A 20,570-nucleotide genomic window follows, 5' to 3' on the forward strand; every position below is an offset into this window, starting at 1 on the left:
GGTCAGCGCTTGTTCCTTTATCTGCTTCAGACTTATATCTTTATGCAGCTCTTCCCTGAATTGATCTGCTTCTTCCCCAGAGACCACTTGATACAGTTTGTCTTCTTCAGCAGGCCTGCTAGTGGTTGCTATGGTGACCTGAGGCTGGTTAACAGATTCCACCCTGTTTGTTTCAGCCCCCCTTAATATGGCTTCTTTTTCTCTGCCAATTTGCTGTCTGGTCACTACATAGATCTTTCCTTGGGCGCCCATTACATCCCTTCCCAGTATTACTGGTTCTTGTTGCTGGGCATTAATACTGTTAGGTCCAAACCCAACACGCAAGCCACCCTGTCTCCCCAACTCGCTTATTACACCCGGGAAGAGTGCGGAGCTGAGTGCAAATGAACCCACTATCAGAGATCAAATAACACGAAACAAAGCCTTTGCAAAGGGGACCCAATACTTACAAGCCGAAGCAGGCGAGCATGGGAACCTCGTTTATTGGTGGTCAAGGGTTTATATAGGCTTACCCCGAAGTTTACAATATTGGGTTCACGTCATAAAATATAAAAGAAACAATTGCTAACTGCCATAGCTTTAGGGCATATGTAAGGAGGTAAAGGGGTACAGGGGGAAGGACAAAGTGGAAACATCAAGACTATCTCTTAGACTCTTTGTCCTCATATTTCGCATGTCCTTGAGATAAGCACTATGCAGGAACAGACAAAGGCAGATGAGAAGAGGAGGCCCAGTTGCAACCGGGCGCCCCCTAAACCAAACACAGACATGGCATCATTCTTACTTACATATCAAAAGGGAGTAGTACAACTCAAGGATATGAGGGGCAATGGAACAGCATTTGACATTTCTATGTAAGGCACATTAGCAGCAATAAGCAAGGCCACAAGCATACATGAGATACAGAAATGCATAGTAGGGAAGTTTCCAGCTTAAACCGGCTTTTATTATGCGAGCCACTGGAATGTAGGTAAGGGTCAGGTCACCAGGAAATAAACCAACATTTTATATCAAAAGTCAAATAAAGGCCACTTTGGTTCTATTTCCCATAAAGCCCAAGCTGGTTTAGATAGGACAAGTGAACTATAGTTTTACAAGCACTGGGGATTTCAATTTAACCCCAACAATACCAACTTTATATTGGCCCTTTCGGCCTCTCCATTCCATTTTCACTAGGGCCACAGGCAAACTCTCTGGTTGACCCCTCACTCCTTGGATAGTCACAGTTTCCTGAGGTAATATTTCTTCAGATTTTATTAAATCTGGCCTCAGTAATGTCTGAGCGGCACCAGTATCAAGCAATGCCCAATAATTTGCCCCTTGTACTCTCACTTCCTCTCTCAGACTTGAATCCAGGTCTGTTACTTCTGTCCAGTTTATCTGGCAAAACTGAACCTTTTTCGCTGCTTCTAAAGCCTTGGGCTCTGTTTTCACTGCCCTTGTCTGAGCAGGATTACTAATGGGGTTGGCAACCTCACATTGAAAACGTAGGTGCCCCGGTCTACCACATTTGTAGCATAATTTCTCCTCACTTTTAGGGTACACAGATCCACTCTGGGGTGTCCTGTGCCCTTCAGATTTTAATGGAGGACTCACTCGCTGTGGTACCACATCCCTTCTGCCAGCACTATATGGTCTGGGTTTAAACTCTCTTGATGTTTTCCCCACCCAGCCAGTTCTATTGGAGGCGAAGTGATCCGCCATCTCTGCGGCCTCCTGCACAGATGTAGGGGAACGGTCTTTGACCAGGAGCCTTATTTCTGGTGGTAACTGATGGTATAATTGATCCAGTATCATGAGGCTTTTCACCTCTTCCACTGACTGAGCTTTGGCACTACTCATCCACTTTCCAAATACATCCATCAACTTTGCTCCCCGTTCCACAAAAGACCTCCCTGTCTGTATCTGGCAATTTCTGAAAAGCTTTCTAAAATAATCAGGCCCCAGTCTGAATCTTTTAAACACTGCTTCTTTGAATTCAGCATAGGTGACGGGCTCGTCTGAGGGGAAATATTGGTATACCTCAGCCAATTCCCCTTTAATCAGGTTTGATAAATACTGCATGTATTTATCTTCAGGTAGCCCCCACAACTGAGCTGCTTTTTCAAAGGTACTGAGGTAAATTTGAGGATCTTGACCAGGCTCATAGACAGCAAAGTCCTTTGGAGTAATTTTTATTTTTGCTCCATCTCTCTCTTTCCTTGTCTCCTCAGAGTGAAATTTCTCTCTATCAAATTTTAACTTTTCTACTTGTAATTCAGCATCCAATGCTCGTTGCTTCTCCCTCTCCTCAAACCCCAATCTCATTCTCTCAATTTCCAACTCCCTCTGTTTTTCCTTCTCTGCACCTTCCATCCTCAATCTCTCAACTTCCAACTCCCGCTGTTTATCTTTTTCCTCAGCCTCCATCCTCAATCTCTCAGCTTCCAACTCTCTCTGCTTGTCTTTTTCCTCAGCCTCCATCCTCAATCTCTCAGCTTCCAACTCTCTCTGTTTTTCCTTCTCTGCACCTTCCATCCTCAACTTCTCTCTCAAGTACTCTATATAAGCGGGATTGCTTAAATATCCTTCTGGGGTCTCTTCTCTGACAGGTTGTTTTTGCTGGGCAGTTGCAAATCCTATAAGTGCTACCCTCAATTCATCTACCCCTTTACCCTCATGAGGTAAATTGAATGTTATGCACTTCTCCACCAGCTCCTCTCTTTTCATTTTTATGTATTCAGCCATGGTGTTTGAGTTCACTCACTCTTTGCCACACACTCTTTGCCAGTCACTCTCACAAGTAATCTTGTTTTGTTATTTCTGTTTGCCACACCACTGTATCTGGATTCTCTGTTGTTCGTATCCCACCTCTGCCACCACATGTGAGGTGTCCTTCCCTGGCTCTCTCTGTCAGGTTCCTACCTGCTCGTGGTTACTGCCTGTCTCTAGGCACCACCAGGGACTCCACCAGTCCGGACCGCACTCTCTTATGATTTCTCTCCCCGCTCTAGCACAGATCTCAACAGATCCCCCTGCTAGGCAACCACCAGTAACGTCCCAATACTAGTATTCCCAGAAACTCTGAATACTGGTATTGTTATTCTCTTCACCGCTGCCACCATTTGTTACAGTTCCCCTTCAGCCTTGGTCATTACCTTACCCTCCCTTCTGGTCTGTGAAACCCCAGCCAAGGATCAGGCCTTTGGTAAACCAAATTAAGTATTTATTACAGATAACAAAGCTAACAAGATTAACAAGATTTCTTCTTAAGGCACATAAGCATATGGTTTTACTCAATACTAATCCGAACTCCACCTCCCTCCTGGTAAACAACTCTCTAAACCCCACCAAGCAATCCACTCTTTCTCTTCTCCCCCCAGATTCCACAATTCACCACCTCACATTCACCCAGATTTACCTGTCATCCTTTCATTTATACTGTCAGCCATTTTAAACATTCAGCCAATCATCAAGCATTCTATTGCCCATTCACTCCCCCTCCTCTTTCACTACTTACCATGTATACTCTAAACAACCAGCACTTACCATATATACACTAATATATAGGAACATCACAAGGTCCTCTTATGGAACAGGAACTGGTTAAGAAGCAGAAAGCAGAGAGTAGGAATAAATGGACGGTTCTCCCAATGGAGGTCTGTAGAAAGTGGAGTCCCTCAAGGATCGGTATTGGGACTGGTGCTTTTTAACTTGTCCATAAATGATCTAGAGTTAGGGGTGAGCAGTGAAGTAGCAAAGTTTCCTGATGATACTAAATTGTTCAGGGTTGTAAAAAAAAAGGGATTGCAAAAAGCTCCAAAAGGACCTCTCCAAACTGAGTGAATGGGCGGAAAAATGACAAATGAAATTCAATGTAAACAAGTGTAAAGTTATGCATATTGGAGCAAAAAAATCTTAATTGCACATATACACTCACGGGTTCTAAACTGGTGGTGACTCACCAGGAACGAGACCTTGGGTCATAGGGGATAGCTCAATGACGATGTCGGCCTAATGTGTGGCAGCTGTGAAAAAGGCATATTCCGATCATTAGGAAAGGTATTGAAAATAAAACTGCTGATATCATAATGCCATATTTGGAATACTGTGTACAGTTCTGGTCGCCTCACCTCGAAAAGGATATTGTAGAGTTGGAAAAGGTTCAGATAAGGGTAACCAGAATGATCAAGGTGGATGGAGCGACTCCCCTATGAGGAAAGGTTGCAGCATTTGAGTCTTTTTAGTTTAGAGAAACGGTGACTCAGAGGCGACATGACAGAAGTTTATAAAATTATGCATGGCATGGAAAAAGTAGATATAGAAACGTTTTTCTCCCTCTCTCATAACACAAGAACCTGTGGACATTCAATGAAGATGAATGTTGGAAGATTCAGAAAGTGCTTCTTCATGCAGCACACAGTTAAACTATGGATTTCACTCCCACAGGAGGCAGTGATGGCCACCAACTTGGATGGCTTTAAAAGACGATTAGACACATTCATGGAGGATAAGGCTATCAATGGTACTGGCCGTGATGGCTGTGCTCTGCTATTACAGTTAGAGGCAGTACGCTTCTGAAAACTAGTTGCTGGTAGTCACAGGAGGGGAGAGTGCTCTTGCACTCAGGTCCTGTTTATGGGCTTCCCATGGGCTTCTGGCTGGCCATTGTGAGAACAGGATGCTGGAGTACATGGTCCAGCAGCCTCTTCTTGTGTTATGTCATTTTGTTGTGCTAGAGTTCAGATTTTGTCACTGAAATGTAAATATTTAATTTTGGCTGTAAGAAAAACTGGGCAGGAGCAGCCGTTAACAGGTAATGACATTTTTTTAAAAGAAAATTAACTATTGGAGCTAGTTATGAAGCTTAAAATAGTATTTTTCTCTCTCTCTTGAAAGGGTATGAGTGTGAGCCTTACAACAACCCAGCTGACTTCTTTCTTGATGTAATCAATGGTGACTCCACTGCTGTGGCTGCAAACAAATGTGGTCAAAACCCTAAGAGAACTGAAGTCCAGATTCACATGGGTAAGAAGATGACATCATCTGTGCTCAAGTGCTGATAGATGATGATTTCCTGATTACTAGTGGGGATCTACTGTTGTTTTTGAAAAAGCATTCTTTTATATAGCCCTGAAAAATTGGGGGATCCCTCTTTGGGTGCTTCTGTTTCAGAGACCAACAATGAGAATAACATGGAGGAGGAAAGGATGGAGAAGACACTGGTGGACTTGCTGCATGAGAAATACATTAGCTCCACCCAGTGCCAGGACATGATGGACGAGTTAAAGAAAATAGAAAATGTTCCGGGGATCTCACAGAAAAGACCAAGGCCTATGAATCAAGTGACATATGCAAATGGCTTCTTCACTCAGCTCTACTGGGTGTCTCAGCGCTCCTTCAAAAACCTTATCCGAAATCCACAAGCTTCTGTGGCACAAGTAAGAAAAAGAATGATATGCTAATGTTGACTCTCAAATGAAAATATCTGCTACATCCATAATCCAAACATAGTGGGATGTTTAGGATTGGAGGGCCTAATCTACAATCCATAAACTAGTTACCTTCATTGGGATCAGTTGGCTTCAAGGGCACTGAATTGTCCTTAGAAATACTCTGACCCAGCTGGATGGTGTTAATTGAGAGCACTTCCAGGTTGTCACTAATTTTGGGTGGGATTCAATCACTTACCAGAGAATTCAGGTTGTGCAATTATAGCTGGTTGGGAGATCTTGCTCAGCAAACCTGCTTCCCAAAAATATTGGACTTTTAACTCAACATCCTTTAATCTCCTCAGAAACAAATCAGAATGAATGCTCATTAAATAGTCAACATAATCCAATCTCCCTCCAAACAAATCAGGTTGCATGCTCAATAGATACTGTACGTTATCTGGAAATGCCAAGAGAGGATGCTTTATAATTTTGTTGTTATTTATCTATAGAGAATTGATACGTGTGATATTTGCACAATAAATTCTGTTTAACTTGAAATCTTGTGTGTTCTTTCATCAATAGAACTAAAGCTGTGCTTTACTTGTTTTGAATTGTTTGAGACTCAAAGGAACAGGCGGACGCCTTTTCGTTATTACATAGGTGTATCAATAGGCATGTGTGGCATTAATTTACTGTATCTCTTATTCTTTTCACATGCTACAGATCCTTGTGACGATTGTCCTAGCACTTATTGTGGGAGCCATTTTCTTTGCTGTGAAGCTTGATCAAAGCGGCATTCAAAACCGGTAATTCCTGATGCCTTTTTGAAGTTTATTTTGCTTAATATTAAATGCTGTGCTCCCATCAGTACTGGGTTCAGGGTGAGGTGGGGGCTCAGGCAACATGCTCTCAGTGATCCTGTCATCAGTAGGGTCCCTCACTACCATTCACTTGTTCCCACAGAGAGAGAGCAATCTAGTTGCAATCCTCTAACACATGCACCTGCCCCTTGCCTGTCTAACTCTCCTCTTCCTTCACTGCCCTTTGCAGAAAAAAACCCTTCAAAAACTGCAAACAATCCTAGTTTTAGAAAGGAGTATGAACACAAGTATTTGCATTAATTATTGTAAGCACAATGTTTTGGGGAGCTGGGGCCAAGAATATAAAATATGTTTTGTAAGGCTTTATTTCCTCATATTCCATGTTACTATATTTTCCCTTTATTATATTTTGTTGAAACAAACACAGTATGCATTCCTACCGTATACAGATTCAGTGATGATCCTATAGAAAGTGTTCAAAGTAGTTAATGAAGGCAGTTGACTTAATTTTGGTAATTCTTTCAGAGTTGGATCTTTGTTTTTTGTAAGCACAAACCAGTGCTTCTCCAGCGTGTCAGCCATTGAGCTGTTTATCAGGGATAAGAAACTGTTTGTGTAAGTATGAAACCTCCTCAAAGGAAATAGGGAAGGAGGGAGAGGCAAATGAATTAGTCTTTGGGTGAACTGATGACATCCCATTTCCTTGAAATAAGTTCCTGCTTTATTTCTGGTGCTTAGGATGACATGGGGGAAATACAAAACCTTAGACCTAGTTTTTGCTGAGGTTGTAAAACTGTGAAGGGCCGTACCATTTTGGAGTGCAGGTGTGTGTGTGGGATCATGTTACTGAACTGAATCATCCTTCATACAAAATAACTGCACACTAGAAAACTAGCATTTCAGGCAGACAGCTAGGCTAGAATCCTTTCTCTGACACCTAATGCTTTATTTGGAGGGATTTTTATTTATAGAGGCTAATTTAATCATTTGCGTACTGCTCTGAAGTGCTAAAGGTCAAACACAGGTTGACCACATCAGTGAGAGCTTGACCATAGTCTAGCATGCTTATTCTTGAAGAGAGTGTTTCTACTGGTGAGGCAGGATCTGATGAGAGTGCAAAGAACACTCCTAATAATATTAATTAATGGTTGCTTACAAAACAGGGCCCTTTAGTGTTGCTGCTGCTTTCCCAGAAACATCTGAAGTGGAATTAAAATGGCTTCAGATGGCATTTAATATTCTATTTGGAAATGTCTGCCTCCATGGCTTAAGATTCTTTTATAATTTTTACAATGAAGTCAGTCCCATTCAGTAAAAGTATCCTGCGGCATTAACTAGAAGCTTTCTGGTTGTGCTTCTGCCCTTTTTGTTACTTCTTGTTAAGCACAGTTGGCTGGTGGGGAGGGGGGGTAATTTCATATAGCCTCTTAATTGTCCCTTGATATCAGGTCCAGTTCCCATGAGGAAGGGCAACAGCAAATAGCACTCTTACAGTAATAAAGAAAGAAAGGGGGGGCAAAGGAAGCCAGTAATTAAAGTCCCCACTTCATATCATGCAGGAACAAGGACTTGCATGAAAGGGAAATTCATTCAACCTGGCTAAACTGTGACAAATCCTATTGCCCTTGTAAACACGAAGAAATAAAAGGGGCAAGCAAGCAGAGGGGTGGCTAACTTTTTTGGGACTCAGTGCCCCTGCAGTTTGTGAATGCCAGTAGAACCCTCCACATGATCATTGACCCTGATAAAGAATGGAAATCTGTCAAAGAGTCAAGCCAAGTCTGGTAAAACGTGATGTGATCATTGATCCTTGACTTCTTGAAGAAAATCCCAATAGCTCATGAAGATGGAATTTCACTAGCTCTGGGCAGTATTTCAACACCATACTGAAATTTGAAGACACGCTGGAGGATTGGAGTACATGATGCAGCAGCCTTACTGAAGCTAAGCAGATCTAAGGATGGCCAACGGGGGAGATTGCTTGGGAACACTATGTATGCCCCCTTGAGCTCCAAGGCAGGAAAGAGATGTGAACCAATTCTGATCCTCATGTATTTAAGCATGCACATTTTAAAAATCATATTAGAAGGATTATAACTCCAACTGAAGATGAGAGAATCATTTATTTGTTAGAACAGAGCTGAAGATTTATTTCATTAAGCAAGACAGAGCATCAGTGGCAGATGTAAATCCTGGAGTCAGATAGAATAAATTATTCCCTTTTTATTTATTTCTAATTAGTAATTTCTTAAATGTCTCTTAATATATATGTACCATTCCAGTAAGCCATGTTCCATCCTGTCCTCACAGCCACCAGTATACTAGCGGTTATTACCGAGTCTCTGCATATTTCCTTGCTTTGATGATTGGAGACCTGCTACCCATGAGGACCCTGCCTGCAATTATATTTTCATGTATAAGCTACTGGATGATTGGTAAATCTACACTTTTATACACTGTCATACTAATAAATAAATCTACATTATCCTTCTTTGGTGGACCCTCCATATATGTAGCGTGACTTCAACAGAGGACAAGATCTCTATGCAGCCTCACCCTTGTCATGCAATATTAAAAACAGGCTACAATGCAGGGTTGTTGTAAGCTACACTCTCTCTGCATAGCCCTCCAACCTTCAGTAGGAATATATCAGTGAACTATACTGCAAAGTTATCACCCCAACCTGCATTGTGGGCATAAAAGTAATAGATATTACATGGTTGCTGTAAAATACTCTCTCACTTTGAGCCCAACCAGCAATAGTGGGCTAATACCTCTGGAAAACACTGCAGGGTTGTTGTAACCACTTGAAGCCCAATGTGCAATATTTGATGTGAACCACAGGGCAGGTATGTTAAAAGCCACTCTCCCCCAGCCACAGCCCATTCCACATGCGGTGTGGAAAAATGAACTGCATTTGCTTTGAAATTTGTGTTAGTAGTTATTTCTTAAATAGTTCACACTAGAGGAACTCTACTCTTTGGTGCTACCTTTTTATTATTTTGCGGGAGGTGGGTGGACACACAAATGCCCAGTCCCAGCTATATTAAAAGACTGCATTTCTCCATGACCCTGGAAATTACCATACAATGAGATGGTTCTCTCCACCCTTTTTAATATCTCTTTATGTCTTCCTCTTCCCTCCTTTTCTAGTCATTCTGTTCTATTCTCCCTCCCAGTTTGCAGGTTTCTTTTCTCTCATCGCTCAGCATTCCATAGGCACTGAGCATGCTCAGTCCTCCTTGGGGTCCTCCTCAAGATTTTTTTGTACTTATGCAAACCAAGTCTGCTATTTGTCTACATAAGCAACAGCGCTCAAGGAACTGAAATTAGAATATAGGATTATCAGTAAACTCACACCATCTGCCTGACTTCTGCTTTCTTCAGAACTTTCCCCCCATCTGTAGACTCAAACTGTCATGCGATTTGGTGTGGTTTTGTTTTGTTTTTTAAATGTCATTTTTTTCTTAATTCACAAATGGCTTGAGTCAGTATAAGGCAGATTCCTGTGTTCCTAATGTATTCATACCTTCTAAAAGGAGTGCTCCAGTTTCTTTAGGGCTCCAGCCAGGAAGCTATGCCCTCCTCCTGCATGCAATTCATTCAATAAGTTCCCAGTTCTTATTTTCCGACTGACATACAACATTTTGTGGCTTCTGAGTATACTCAGTGCTTACTAGCCTATTTCAAGGGATGCCCTCTTAGGGTTCTTTTTCCTTTTAATTTAGTTTTACTTATTTGTACTGCTGCATACTACTTTCCAATCTTCAGTTTCATGATTTGATCATTCATTGGATCTATCATCTCGATGTTTTCAGGCTTCCAGGCTGTAGCAGGCCGGTTCTTCTTCTTTATGCTGACATTGATGCTATTGTCCTACACAGCCACCTCAATGGCCCTTGCTATTTCAGCAGGAATGGATGTAGTGGCCATTGCCAACCTACTTATCACTATTTGCTTTGTCTTCATGCTGGTAAGTCTTGTGTGATTGTGCAGGACAGCTATCAGCTCTACTATAACAACAGTCATATTTTTCTATAATTTCAAATTTGGAATGTTCAGTCATGAATTCTAACTTCTTGACATCCTACCACAGTTCCTGAGATAACAGGAATTTTTGCTGAGTAAGTAAAGATGTTGTGATGGGTAGTTGCCTGACTGCAGTTCTTTAAACCATGAACTTATTCACATAATTTCTGTCTCTCCAAATTCCAGATATTTTCTGGCTTATTGGTGAATCTTCCCTCTGTGATGAGTTGGCTGAACTGGCTGAAGTACTTCAGTATTCCCAGATATGGCCTCACGGTGAGTATGCTACAGTTATGTATTTTCACTTTCAATGACGCTTTGTCTTCTTTCTGTCTCCATCTGAACATATGATTTGTTGGTAAGACCTTAAAAATTAAGCTCAGCTTCCAAGATCCAGCAGAAAGAGTCTTACACTGCCACTGATCAGTGTTTTACTTTGTTTTTTCTTAAATTGGAGCGACACAATATCGATGTTACATGGCCAGTGCTGAAAGCATCAGCTCCAACTCTTTTGTTCCTTTCTTCCATGTAATGCAAAGTCAATGAGGTTCCCTCCAGATGTTTGTTGGACTACATCTCACAACAGTCCCAGCCAGCATGGGCAATGGTCAGGGATTATGGGAGTTGTAGTACAACAACATCTGGAGGATACCATGTTGGCTGCTGCTGTGTAAGGATGGAAAGATCTCCAAATTTTGGTTCTCTCAGTTTCTCATTTTTTCAATCTTAAATTCAGTTCTCCACCTTTCTGCAGCAATTTGGGATTTTTTTTAAAAAAGAACCCTCATAAAAATTCTTCAGCATTTTAGTGCAAATTTCTTCTAAAAAACACATTTTTGTAAGCAGTTTTAACTAATGTACATATTTTTCATAATATAATAATTTTATGCACATTTCTCATGCATTTTTGTAAATATTGGTTGGTTGAAGAACTGTATCACAAAATTCAGATAAGTGCAAATTCTGAAGGTTCTCATATTGTTTTGGAAAGGGAAAATTTGATAGATTCAGCTTTAAATGTGAACTGAATTTAATTTCTCCCCCATCCCCACCCCATGTAACATCTGCTACGGTTGAATGTGTGGTATACAATTTTTGCATTTCCCCACATTTGTGAATCTCTTTTGGTGATGTCACATGATGTATTTTGCCATACTGAACACTGGAGAAAGGCACTGGAGAGGACACAAGGAATTGCTCCTTTTGGTAGCTGCTACACACCAGATGTGCTTAAATATGAACAGCTGTTGAAAAGGTACTACTATGAAAGCAACTATCTCATATTTTCAAAAGAGAATCATGGGTGTTGTGGACCTTGGTTAAAAGTTGTTTTTTCACAGAATAAGTGTGTAAATCTATTTCTAATTAGTAAATTAAATCTAAATAAATTAAATTAGTAAATTTTCTAATTTTACTATTTCTAATTAGTAAATTAAATTAGTAAATTAAATGATTAAATCATATGTAAATCTATTTCTAATTAAACAACCTGAACAATAAATAAACTAAATACGTTTAAGCTGGGTAGTAGTAAAACTCTGCTTGGATACATGTGTGGTTGACAAAGTTGTACAGATTGACTATAGATTCATTAAAATCTGCCAATATTCCATCAATATGGCAAGCTGATATTGAGATTCTTTTTTGGTACTGCTGCTGTGTTTTGGCTTCTGGCTTCTTACACAGGCCCTTGAAGTCAATGAGTTTAGAGACCTGTATTTCTGTGACAATATGCCGAACACCACAGAATCTCCATCAGTGCATAGTTGTCCCCAACATTCTTCTCAGTTTGAACAAATGTAAGTATCCCAGGCAGGGGGTGGATGGGTGGAAAACATAGCATTCTTTTTTACAGAGGAATTTCTAACCTCTTAAGTTTGGGGCTGCTCAGTAAGATACATTTTTCCTAAATCATAGCACACACATATCATTATATATCTTGGAAAACTATTGAAAACTAGCAATTTTTCAGTAAGGGAAGAACAGTCTATCTCATTAAGGTCCCATATAAACAAATCAGAAATCAAACTCATGAATAATAAAGGATATTAATAAAGACTGTCTTTAAATGAGGAAATACTAGTTAATCAATGTTGCAATCCTATACCACTTACCAGGGAGTAAACTCCATGGAGTTCAATTGGACTTACTTTTGAGTAGGCATATATAATTGTGTTGTAAATTGATTAAAATTCATATGATTAATCGGTTAAACCCACATAAACTTGCATATGAGAAAAAACCATAGTTATCAACCCGATTTAAAGCATGTGCCTTTCCCCAAAAAATCCTGGGAACTGTAGTTTACCCCTCACAGAGCTATGGTTCCTCAGACCCTTAAATTACAGTTCCCAGGCTTTTTGGGGGGAAGTCATGTGCTTTAAATATATGGTGTGGTTCATACACAGCCATGGGTGTGCATGTGTGCCCCCTTTTAAGCTGGAGCTTGCCATCTGCTGTTTTTAAAACTTCTTGTCAAAAACTCTCTGGAGCAGTGCTACATGTTGAGGACACGGTGATCTGACAGGGGTTTCGGAGAAAGAACCTTAAATTCCCCCCCAGAAGCCCCCATCAAAGTGATATTGGATCATCACGTAGCACTGTTCCAGGGGGCTTGGGGAATTAGAAGGGGTGGCTCCTGCCTGCTGGGAGAAGCTCCAACTATAATGGTGAGTCTCTCCCTCATGCACACATACACCAGCATTCCTCCTTGAAAAATCAACTGAAATGCCTCCCTATAAGGCAAAATGGGGGGCATAGTTAATTGGGGTCACGTTTTAGACAACTGCATTTTTACTAATCAGTTAGATTAATTGATTACAATGTTAAGGACTTGGTCCAACACAAGAACCCATGAGTTCCCACTACATGGGGAAACAACCAGCAAGCCTGCATGAGCCTTGAGATCATGGGCTCTGCCCTTCCCTTCTCCCTTACAAGGCTGCAAGGAGAAGACTGACAGCCTTGGACTTTGGAATAATGGTGGAAGACGTCTTAGTTTGTGTTTCATGGTGCTCCCATTATTACTGGAAATAAAGCTGGAATACTTGACCTTCCTTGGCCTTCAGATATAATTCACTATGAAGCCATACCACAAGAAGGTCTGTACTTTGCCTTGGTGATAGATTTGATAAACTTCCTTGGACATGTTACATGCTATCTATTAGGTTTACCTATTATTAAGTCAATCACACCAGCTAAATGAATGCCAACTGCGTATGTGTAGTGTGTCCTGTAATATCTCATCACTCATGCCTGTAGTCATAAGTGATCTTAGGCACTACTTTGGATGTGCCTTTTGGCAGAAGATGCATAATCTTCAATAAACTGGCTTTGCACTTCTTCACTACACATGAGAGATTCCACCTGAAACAATATTGCTACTACTAAGGATTGTTTCTCAACACACTTCAGCAAATGTTGGATTTTGTCTGTATATTGCACAGAGAATGTAAGGTAGACCGCCCAATATTCTAAAACTACCCTAGGGACTATCTAATGAAAAATAAATTACGAAATGATTGCTGTCATCTTGGACTTTGAACTATGTAATCAAGCACGTGCAATATGTTGCTGTGAGGAGTGTTTCTGTTCAGATTCCAGTGTCGTGAGCCATGCAGGGAAGGGGCAGATAGACTAGGGTGAAACAGAGGATGAGGACTTAAACTGGGAACCCGGGGAGGGGGCAGACAGCAGGGTGGATTCACAGCTGACAGTTCAGCCCCCTCTGCTCCTGACCCCCCTGTTGAAGCTCCACCTGGCCCGTCTGACACTGTCCAACTGGACACACCACCACCAGAGATTCAACCTTGCACATCAGACGTTTCCAAGCCGAGCGCTGCCCAGCTTCCCATGCCTGAACTGACAGTTAGCAGCGCCCCTGTGTCGGAGGGGGAAGTTGAGATCAAACCACCTTAGCCCCACGCTCGGAGGTGCTTGAGGTAGGAAGTTCAACAGACTGAGCTGAGGCGGAGTCTTCACTTATGTGCACAATCCCAGCCTACTTAAGGGGACTGGGGGGGGGACCCAGTTGCTGAGTCAATGTCTTAAGAGTCACAATGTCATGCTTTGCTAGAGCAGAGCTGAGTTCCTAGAAAGAGTAGTTAGGTTATTGAGGCGGACTGCTTTGGCTGTATCGATTACTTTAATAAAAAGAGAAAAAGCCACAGCTGAGTCTGAATCCCCTGACTTCAGGCAGGACATCCAGCCTGCCAACCATGACTACTCCATTTCACCCACCCACCCCGGATTTGAGCCTTCCAACAGCCAGTTAGGATTCCATGCACACTCACTAGGCTGTTCTGGGATTCTCTGCCCAATTCCTTTTTTCCCCCTCCAAAGCCTTTTTGTACTTGTGCAAATTTTGTGGTACTGCAAAGTCACCTCCTTGTGTGTGGTGCCACTTTGGCTAAATAAGGATCCTCCTTCTTTAGCTGATCCACAATGTAACTAATCCAATTTAAGCCTATGTTTCAAGGAAAGCATTGGGACTTAAGCTAGTCATGACTAATTTGTTTCAGTTGGACTGCAGGACCATTTAAACAGGACACATTTGTATTTTACTAACAGAAGCCGATGTCTGTGTCCGTGTGTAGAACAATGTGGTTCAGTGCCAAGGAAAATGGGTCTAAGCCTTCTCCCCAAGCTGATTTCCCCCAAACTAGCTGCAGAAGGGGAAACAGGCACTCATATTGTGGGATGTACATAAAAGGGTAGGGAAATATGCAGTAAAACAGACATTAAAGAATGTAAATGCAGCTAGAGTTGGCCTCTTTAGAAATAAGGGGGGGGGCTGTGTATTTTCACAATGAAAACATGATGGTCTTGGATCAGCAAGCATTTTCTTTGTTTGGGACTAGTGAAAAGGTTGTATTTGTACCCATAAAACATTTAGCCATTTAATGAATAACATGCTGAATTTGTGTATTATTCTTTCAGCACATGCTATGGTGAAACATACCTCTGCAGCCAGGGAATACAGCCTACTGACTGGGCGATGTGGGAGAACATTGTGGCCCTTCTCTGCATGACAATCATCTTCCTCCTGATAGCATACACCAAACTCCGGTTTATGAAGAAATTCACCTAACATTCCCCACGTAGCTGTAGAACAGATGACATAGAAATTAGACATTTAGCCTTCCCAGATCCAACAGACACAAGTCATTTTCTCAATTAAATTTGGAGGACCGTACCACCCATATTTCTTACATTGCTGATGTTTAATCTACATTTTTGGCAAAATATTTTATTTGATTTCACAAACTTGTTATTATATGAAGTTCTTATATATACATTTTTAGATTGGTTTTGAAGTCAGTTTTGGATGTTTCTCAGGAAATTTATTTAGATCTGAAGTTCGTCAGCAGCTAGTTTTTCTTGGGGATGTGGACCACTTTGAAAATGAAGTCAGAGTAGTGGGGCAACAGTTCAGTCTGAAGAAAATGGCGGGGAAGGTGAACGTCAAAAGGTGCTAAAGAAAAAGTTTGCTTTCATAAATCAAAAGTACCTCAGTTTGGCAGTTCTAGTGTGTTTCAAGTGTAACCACTCTTGATCAGAAGCACTGTGGCAGGTGTCCTCCCAAAAGATGAAAAAGGACGTAATTCAGGTGATAAATAGGTATTGTTGCCGCTGAAAAGTGGTTAGATAAGTGGTTAGGCATAATAACTGTCACTTGGAGTGCTTTTACAAATAAACCATACTTCTCTTCAGTACTTTTTGAAGTTTTCCTTTTTTTATTCCCTGCAACTCATTTCCAATGCCCTAAAGTGGTCTGCTAGCTAGTTATGTTGCACAGATGCCACTTTATCTATACCTGTTTTGCTTCTAGGTTGGCAGGGGGCACCTCTCAGGGGAGCCACATTTGACTCAACACTTCCAATTGCTGAGCCCTAATTTCTATGTATAGAAGAGTATAAGGAATCTGCTTCTGTTCAATTCTATTCGTTGCGGGTCTACAAGAACTACTGATCCCTGCATAATTTGACATTTTGGAAGAAAATGTGTGGCAATATGCTTACTTTTATCAATTGGGGGATAAATTATTTCCCATCCCTGATTACAAGTTGTACTCATTTGTGATGTTCCCTGGGATCCTTCAGGGAGTTTTTACCCCAGCACCCCAGAGGGTTGCCGGTAGACTGGATTAGATGTGTTACTCCACCTTTCCTGTTGGGACAGATCACCCTAATACACACTATACTTCAGTACAGCAATAGGAATTCCTATTAGCTTCAGTTGAAACAGACCTGGGTTATATGTTATATCTTTGGCTGCTGCCAATCTCTAACGACCAAACGTCTTCTAAGAATTATTCTGCTCTTTCTAAGAAAGTTTGCCAAAGGATAATAGTGGCCGATGTGGTAGAGTTTTGGAGCTGTCCTCCTGACACCAGCATTGGTATAGCTTTCCTGGATTAACTGCCCTGCTGTGTTCATGCAACTCCACCCCAACCCTGTTCAGGTGAGCTGTAGTGATACCTGTGTTAGAAGGGAGGCTCCACTCAACCACACTGGCCACTAGTGCCAGAGGAGGGGCTGTAGCTCAGTGATAGAGCAGATGCTTGCATGCAAATAGCCCATGTTCAATCCCTGACATCTCCAGACAGGCTAGAGAAAGACTCCTGTCTGAAATCCTGGAGAGCCACTGCCAGTCAGCACCAGCAATCCTGAGCTACATAAATCAATGGTCAGACTCAATATAAAGCAGCTTCCTATGTCCCTAAAGACAAAGGCATTGACGTGGGGAGGAGATAAGCCCAGGAGAATTCTCCCAGATCATTAATGTGGTTAATATACAAGTTTACTTAACCAAAACATTAGGTTTTATTATTTAAAATGTACAGAAGACAAATAGTTGCAGTAAAACAAACAGAAAACAAAAGATTATCTAACTTAGTATGTGCCCCAGATGACATTATAGGCAGGTAGTTAATTTATAGCTTACTTTTTTATAGAAGAGCCAAAACATAAAACAGGTGCTCCTAAGTTACAAATCAAAGGTCTTCTCCTTGACAGAAACTGCAGTGTGGAATTCAGTGGGCAGAGCTTTTGCTAGCTGCCAATGGAAGACAACTTACGACAACCTTGCCTGTATCCCAGTGAGAAAAACGTGTATAAAAGCCAGCCCCAGGCACAACATTATCTAGGAAGGGAGATTTACATGTTGTTCTAATTAAGGCGCTCATAGATAGATTACCTTAATATAGATTATGGCTTAAACCAAAAGCCAGGGTAAAACAATGCATTCTAAAGCTGCACAATTCCCTAAGGGTATCCTTATCTCCACCCTACCCACCATCATGTGAGATGATTAGCAGCCATCTGGGGAATGTTAGGAAACATGCAACAATTCATCCTTAGTACTAAAGAAAGTCTGCAGCCACAAACTTGAGGATCATATTTAACTTCATGTAGTATATTCCTAACTTTTATGTGACATCACTGTACAGCCACCTTTCACAAATGCAAACTATGCAGTTACTTGTGCTGTGCTGAAATCTGTTCTTCAGTTTCTCAAAAGTTTTCTTCTGCAAAAGAGGCTTTTGTTCTTCTGCTTCATTCTCAAGGCATCTGAGAATTTCTTGAGACTTTCTGTGGGTTTTTTAGCATACCTTGCTGTGAGATGGCTAAGACTGCAATCCAATGCACACATACCTGGGAGTAAGTCCCACTGAATCCAATTTAGCTTACTTTTGAGTAGACATGTATTGGATGGCATCTTTAGGGTAGGGTGTGTATGGTTTTTTTTCCAGTTAAACACTTTCTCAGCACTCTCTAGCCTCCTTGGCTGCCTGTGTTGCCCGATCAGAAAAAGTACCATGGGAGGAGTTACCTCATATCACAGGGCTTTAATCGAAGTATGGGAAGCTGCAGAGTGCAGGCCACAGGTGAGATGATTTGTAGAATAAAAGAAAATATACTAACAAAAATTCTTCAGCCACCTCATAAGTCAGATAAATGTGATTAAAATCCCCACCCCTCACCCATGAGAATTTTATCGTAATTTTCTCTCTCCTTTGAAAATTTTTTCATGCATTTTCCCCCTCATTAATTCATGGAGAACAGTCAAAAATAATGTGTAAAAATAATGTGTAAAGATTTGACGAGATGGATTAATCGATATGTTTATTTGGATTATGGCTATGACAACAAGATTATTATGGGATACTGATAATAGAAGAATGGCTACTGAAATTACTGGATTTAACAGGATTATTGAAGATGGAAAATGGAATTAATATAGATAATGGAAGAATGGCTATTGAAATTATTGGGCCTAACAGATTTGAATCAGATGGATTAAGCGACATGTCTATTTGGAGAAAAGTTGAAAGATATATCTCTCAAGGAATTGAAACCTCTCTTTGACTTTTTGTAGAAAGAATAAAGTAATGTTTTGAGATTTGATGATTAATTAAGATAACTTCTGGAGGAAAGTGATTTTATAATATAATTTTAGAGATAGGACTGTTATACATTGTAGACCTATAACTGATCTGCGACAAATCGGAAGTCAACATTTTATTTTATTGTATAATTGTTTTTGTTTTGTTTTGTTTTTTGTCTTTGAAAATCTGAATAAATATTAATGGGGAAAAAAATAATGTGGGAGAAAAATTTGGCACCGCACTAGCAGATATTGCCATAGAAGATCATTGACAGAGCGGTGAGGTAGGGAGGATTTAAGCTCAGTGTTAGGGAAACTTTCCACGTATGAAGCTCTAGGCTGGTTACAGCTCAGGTAGCAGCTAGATTTTATAGGACTAAACAGACTATTTGCCTATCAGTATCAGGTGTCTCTCACCAAGAAAGAGATGTGCGTAAAAGTAGCTTTCTGTGTGCACAGGTGAAATGGATGCAGATGTACATCTGGGTGCGCATCCTCAACCTCTCCAAGCTCCACTGAACTGGCTGGCTGGGGATAAATGCCTTTATCTGAGACCATCAATTGTTATATATGACTAGCTGCATACAAAGAGTTGGATCACAGCCTATGTCTTTAAACCCACATTTCGCTAACACTGGATTTAGATCCAAGCTTTGAGACTTTAGTGAAATAAAGATTAAGGGTTTTTTTGTGATCAGTGGACCGTTAAAAAGTATATCCATTAAACCGACATCCATAATTGTGTTGCCATTGTAAATATCTGTTCATTATGCTTTCATGTTTCAATAATGGGGAAATCATCTATTGTTTTATAATATGTAATTTCTGTGTATTAATTGTTTCAAAGTTTTAAAAATATATTGCCTGAAAGAATAAAGGCTGCTGAACATAATACATCTGCTTATTTACTGGTGAGGCAAAAGGAGGGGCCCTGTGAGGGTCTGACCTTGTCCTAACAGACAGACAATCTTCTTTAACACATAATCACTCTGCCCAGTACTTGAAATAATCAAAGAGCCAGAATGAACATAGGCAATAAAAGAGACACCCCCCTCAAAAATATCATAAACTGTAATCTAGTTCTACCACCATCGTCCCTCGTTCTAGCACTCAACTAAACACAGACACATTATGATCCATTACATGTAACTTTACAAAAAAATGAGAGGACAAGTCTGTGCTCTGAGGAGGCAAGGAAGACTACAGACAAAGGGAAATGGAGGCAGAGGTAAATAGAAGCAGAATATGTTGTAACTGCAGTAATATGTAGTTACCTATGGGTATAGTAATCTAACATGGCTAAGAGGCTGTTGGACCAAAAATGGCCTGTGAAGTGCTATGCATTGTTTCTGACAGTGAAGTGGATGCTGTTTGGCAATGTTGGTCTGCCTGGCATTTGTAGCTATCCCTGGCATGGTCTAATTGCTGGTCTAATTCTGCCTAAACTCTACAAGTGTGCTAGCTGATCATAAGAAGCAGGGACTAGGAATGGGGCAGTTATGGTGGGATGATCCTGGGAGTGATACCTGTTATTGCCATAGAACAGCCTCTGGGTTGCATTGTTGTAATTAACTCTACAAGCAGTAGGAGCAGGACCCAGTCATGTTGGTGATATCTGAGGGAGCAAGAGAGATAGTGTTCTAAAATCTGGTTTGCCCATTGGTTTATGGATGGTAGGTCATGGACAGACACACCTGAATTCTCAGTACTGTTATGAGTGGTGGGTTCTCCAACGTTGGAGGCATTCAAGAGGCACTTGGACAGCCACCTGTCAGGTAAGCTTTAATTTGGATTCCTGCATTAGAGTAGGGGGTTGAACTCGATGGCCTTATAGGCCCTTTCCAACTGTATGATTCTATGATCCCTAGGAGTTCTATGAAAGTTTTGAAGAACTGGTAAGTGAACTGAGACCCATGGT

The 20,570-nt window shown here is 40.9% G+C and overlaps 1 protein-coding gene and 1 long non-coding RNA gene across 5 annotated transcripts in view; one reads left to right on the forward strand and one right to left on the reverse strand.

Moving 5' to 3' along the window:
- The window catches only part of LOC133388661 (broad substrate specificity ATP-binding cassette transporter ABCG2-like), a 54,620-nt gene extending 35,099 nt beyond the window's left edge, over positions 1-19,521 (forward strand). Inside the window, exons 8-16 of one of the 3 annotated variants that reach the window (XM_061634675.1) lie at positions 4,879-5,007; positions 5,155-5,420; positions 6,138-6,220; positions 6,761-6,850; positions 8,546-8,670; positions 10,054-10,208; positions 10,451-10,540; positions 11,951-12,063; positions 15,203-19,521. In XM_061634675.1, coding sequence (XP_061490659.1) covers positions 4,879-5,007; positions 5,155-5,420; positions 6,138-6,220; positions 6,761-6,850; positions 8,546-8,670; positions 10,054-10,208; positions 10,451-10,540; positions 11,951-12,063; positions 15,203-15,353 — 1,202 coding nt within the window. In that variant the 3' untranslated portion in view covers positions 15,354-19,521. The remainder of the gene's footprint in view (positions 1-4,878; positions 5,008-5,154; positions 5,421-6,137; positions 6,221-6,760; positions 6,851-8,545; positions 8,671-10,053; positions 10,209-10,450; positions 10,541-11,950; positions 12,064-15,202) is intronic. The other 2 variants (XM_061634674.1, XM_061634676.1) reach the window with 2 other exon arrangements.
- The window catches only part of LOC133388664 (uncharacterized), a 54,053-nt gene that overhangs the window by 31,546 nt on the left and 1,937 nt on the right, over positions 1-20,570 (reverse strand). Inside the window, exons 2-4 of one of the 2 annotated variants that reach the window (XR_009763876.1) lie at positions 20,179-20,267; positions 15,774-15,895; positions 15,225-15,367 (exon numbers count right to left, since the gene is read on the reverse strand). This is a non-coding gene — a long non-coding RNA (uncharacterized LOC133388664). The remainder of the gene's footprint in view (positions 1-15,224; positions 15,368-15,773; positions 15,896-20,178; positions 20,268-20,570) is intronic. The other variant, XR_009763875.1, reaches the window with a different exon arrangement.

Source organism: Rhineura floridana, chromosome 7 (genome assembly GCF_030035675.1).
Source record: "Rhineura floridana isolate rRhiFlo1 chromosome 7, rRhiFlo1.hap2, whole genome shotgun sequence".
Lineage (NCBI taxonomy): Eukaryota > Metazoa > Chordata > Lepidosauria > Squamata > Rhineuridae > Rhineura > Rhineura floridana.